Here is a 3,589-nt window from a genome sequence, read left to right on the forward strand (position 1 = left end):
TTCCTATATTATAATACCTGGAACAATAAGCATTATGAGGATGCCATTAGGAAGGGGAGAAAGCATGCTCATGTAACAAATAATCATTGAGCACCTTCTGTGTGTGTTGGGGATGCAGAGCTGAAGTGTTAGAATTACTGTGATAGGCTTCGTGAACACATTGGCACTTGTAAGTGTTGGTACAATTCAAATGAGTGGAGAAAAGCAAGAATTTCTTGGGCAGCGGAAATAGCATGAAGAAAGGAAGAGAAGAAGGAATGAAAATAGCATGCGTCTCCCTGACCAGAGCAGTGGTTTGTGATGCAGCAGAGAGAAAGAAAATTGTGTATGTGGTAGCGTGGGGCCTGGTAGGTGGACTGGGAGATTGTGGCAAGGTCAATGGCAGGACAGCCAGGAGACACTGCAAAGGCTAGACAGCTGGAGCAGCATGGTCTGTGGGAGAAGACAATGCAATTTTGTTGCTGGGTTGGCCTTTCAAATTAGGAAACAGGCATAACTATAAATTATGCTTGGGAAACATGTGGTTTCTTTGCTGTCTTCCATCAGGGAATGATTCACCGGGATCTGAAGCCTGTCAACATTTTTTTGGATTCCGACGACCACGTAAAAATTGGTGATTTCGGTTTGGCGACAGACCACCTCACCTTTGCTGTGAGTATTTTTTAAATTAGACTGTGCCTGAAAGTGGATCCACATTCCTTGGTAGCCATGGAAGTGTTAGAAGACAGGATAGATAATAGGTTCACTGAACTCTGCTGTGTAATTCCCAGGAAATGATACAGATCCGAAGGGGTGGGCTGCAAATAGTCTTTTAGGTTTTGACATTGTGAGTACATTTTAGTGAGTACATTTCACTTGAGGGGCATAAAAGTATTGGTTTGTGAATGGTATTTAGGTCAAAGGTATATAATACTTTATGAGATAATTTAGAATTTTGGTCTCTCATGCCAGGCACTGGCTTAGATACTTTATACTCAAGGGGCTTTTAGTTTAGTGAAATGAGGCTTAAGAAAACATAAGATACCAGTCCTAGAGCCCAAGTAATTTAGAAGGTGTTTGTTCTTCATATCATTGTACAGAAACTGTTCAACATACAAAGCTAAACTAATGTGAAGTGACAAAAATAGGGATATTAGAGTGAAAGACAGAAGAAAATTTACATATGGTTATATGAGGATGAGGAAGGCTATATAAAGAAAACAGCATTTCAAATGTTCCTTTAAGGATGGGTGGGAGTTCAGCAGGCTGAGATTGAGGGCAGGGCGTGGTGACACCAGGGTAGGAGATTCCAAAGAGAAAGAACAGCATCAGCAAAGACCCTGGGGTGAGCAGACATGATTGTTCAAAGGCCAGCTTGTTGTCTGGTTGGTTGGAACTATGAGGTGTAGGGAGTCAGTGGGAGAGAATTCTGGAAGGTTGGTAGTCTTGTAGCTGGCAGGCCTTGCGTGCCAGAGAAAGAGTTTACTTGACATCATAAGCCAGAATTATTAGGCACCAAAATCTGTAGTAAATGCAGTTAATTTTAAGGGTGGTCAGAAAAAGGAAATAGGATTTGGATTGATGGTAAATGATCTATTTGGATAAATGGTAAATAGGGGCTAAATTAGAAGGACAGGTTAGAAGGAGCAGAGAGGGAGGAAACGGGAGGGGGACAATAAGAACGTGGTCCTGACCAGAATAACAGGGCATTTTGAAGAGTGCTAAGACCAAGGAAGGGCTGAATGATGGGGTCCTTGATCCCCAACCTAAAGAATTTAACTTGCTTCCTGGAAAGCTGTAGTGTAGTGAGGTATTGGGTTGTCAGAAAAGTCACGACGCATTTTTGCAATGAAAAAACAGAAAAAATACGTTGTGACTTTTCCAACAACCCAGTAGATAAGAGCACAGGCTCTGGAGGCCCACTGATCTGGGCTACAGTCCTATCTGTGCCGTTTCTTTGTGACATGACCTTAGGCGAGTTAGTTAACCTGTCAGTACCTCATCTGTACAATGTGCCTAATACTAGTGCCTACTTCAGAGAGCTGTCAGCAGGATGAAATAAGAATACAGATAAAGTACCTGGAACAGTGCCTAGCTCTAAGAATGTTAAAGCTGCTAGTGTTGAAGGTGGTGCTTGAAAAAGCAACCTGTTGGGCCAGCCGAGTGGCTGGCTCAGTTGGTTAAGAGCTCGCTCAAGAGTTTGAGCTGTGAGCAACAGTGGTTCAATTCCTGGNAAAAAAAAAAATCAGAGAAACTAAAATCATCTGAAACCGTGCACTGATTTTAGAAAATAATTATTTTTAGAACAAGGTTAAGAAAACAGTAAGGTTCCCTTAGAAATTTAGATAGCAGACGTGATATTGGAAAAGCAGGGATGTAATTGTTAATAGAATTAATGATTAAAATGGATATTGTGTTCCTTAGGGTCTCTTAGCAAGCTGAATACATCTAGTTTGGGGTGAGATGTTGTCTAAGTTTTTGGCAGTCAAGACTTTGTTCAGCGTAATAGTCCCAAACATGTGGCTCTCGACTGCGGTTGTAGGTTTTCCCTCAGAATTCCAGGTTCTCCTTGCGAGGGGACGGGCCAGGGGACGGGCGACATTCCAGATGCCGGTCCGTGAGGCTCTGAGCCCCTGACAGCACCTGTTCCTTTCCCCTTCCACGCTGCAGGTGCAGAACAAGCTGGACGGCTGCTGCTATGCCGTGAAGCGCATCCCCATCAACCCGGCCAGCAGGCACTTCCGCAGGATTAAGGGCGAGGTGACGCTGCTGTCGCGCCTGCACCATGAGAACATTGTGCGCTACTACAACGCCTGGATCGAGAGGCACGAGCGGCCGGCGGGCCCCGGCATGCCGCCCTGGGGCGCTGGGCGCCAGGCCCAGGATGGGCGAGCCTTGCCCCGGCTGCCGGTGGACGACAGCGACACGGACGGCCCCGACAGCGTGGAGGCGGCCGCCCCGCCGCCCGTCCTCACCAGCTCGGTGGAGTGGAGCACGTCCGCCGAGCGCTCTGCCAGCGCCCGCTTCTCCGCCGCCAGCCCAGACTCCAGCAGCGACGAGGACGACGACGAGGATGAGCACGACGGTGTCTTCTCCCAGTCCTTCCTGTAAGAGCCCGCAGCGTTCACAGCAGGCGGCCTGGGCGGCAGGCTGCTTAAGGCAAGCCCCTGAGCTAATCCCCACAGGCCCACCTCAGGGAAGAGGGGATTCAGATGGAAACCCAGTGCGGTTTGCCATGTGAAAAATACACAACAAAATATGAAACCCACTTTCACAGAGGAACCAAATGCAATCCGAAGGGGTTTTTCCCACTCTCTTCAAAAGATCTCCAAAATCCAAGCCCTGGAGAAAGGAAAAATCGAAATTTCTTCCAGTACCTCATCTTGTGTTAAGATGTGTTATTTAATAGAATTTTGGTTTAAAGGTCATTTCTTTAGATAAGGGCTTCCAACTCTGGAACAATGAAGAACTAATTTGGAGTCTTGCTATAGTGCCAACTGCAGTTCCAGTAAAGGTTACCAAACCAATAATTATGATCCTAACCTATAGTTATATGCATCTCAGAAAATACCCCAGTCATTTAATTTCATGATTTTTATTTCATTGTATC

At 45.9% G+C, this 3,589-nt stretch overlaps 1 protein-coding gene across 1 annotated transcript in view; it reads left to right on the forward strand.

The window, feature by feature from the left end:
• EIF2AK4 (eukaryotic translation initiation factor 2 alpha kinase 4) overlaps nt 1-3,589 on the forward strand; it is a 111,286-nt gene that overhangs the window by 51,762 nt on the left and 55,935 nt on the right. The window contains exon 12 of the mRNA XM_019644852.1: nt 2,650-3,087. Within this exon, the coding sequence (XP_019500397.1) occupies nt 2,650-3,087 (438 nt within the window). The remainder of the gene's footprint in view (nt 1-2,649; nt 3,088-3,589) is intronic.

The sequence above is a fragment of the Hipposideros armiger genome, unplaced genomic scaffold, assembly GCF_001890085.2.
Source record: "Hipposideros armiger isolate ML-2016 unplaced genomic scaffold, ASM189008v1 scaffold_92, whole genome shotgun sequence".
NCBI lineage: Eukaryota > Metazoa > Chordata > Mammalia > Chiroptera > Hipposideridae > Hipposideros > Hipposideros armiger.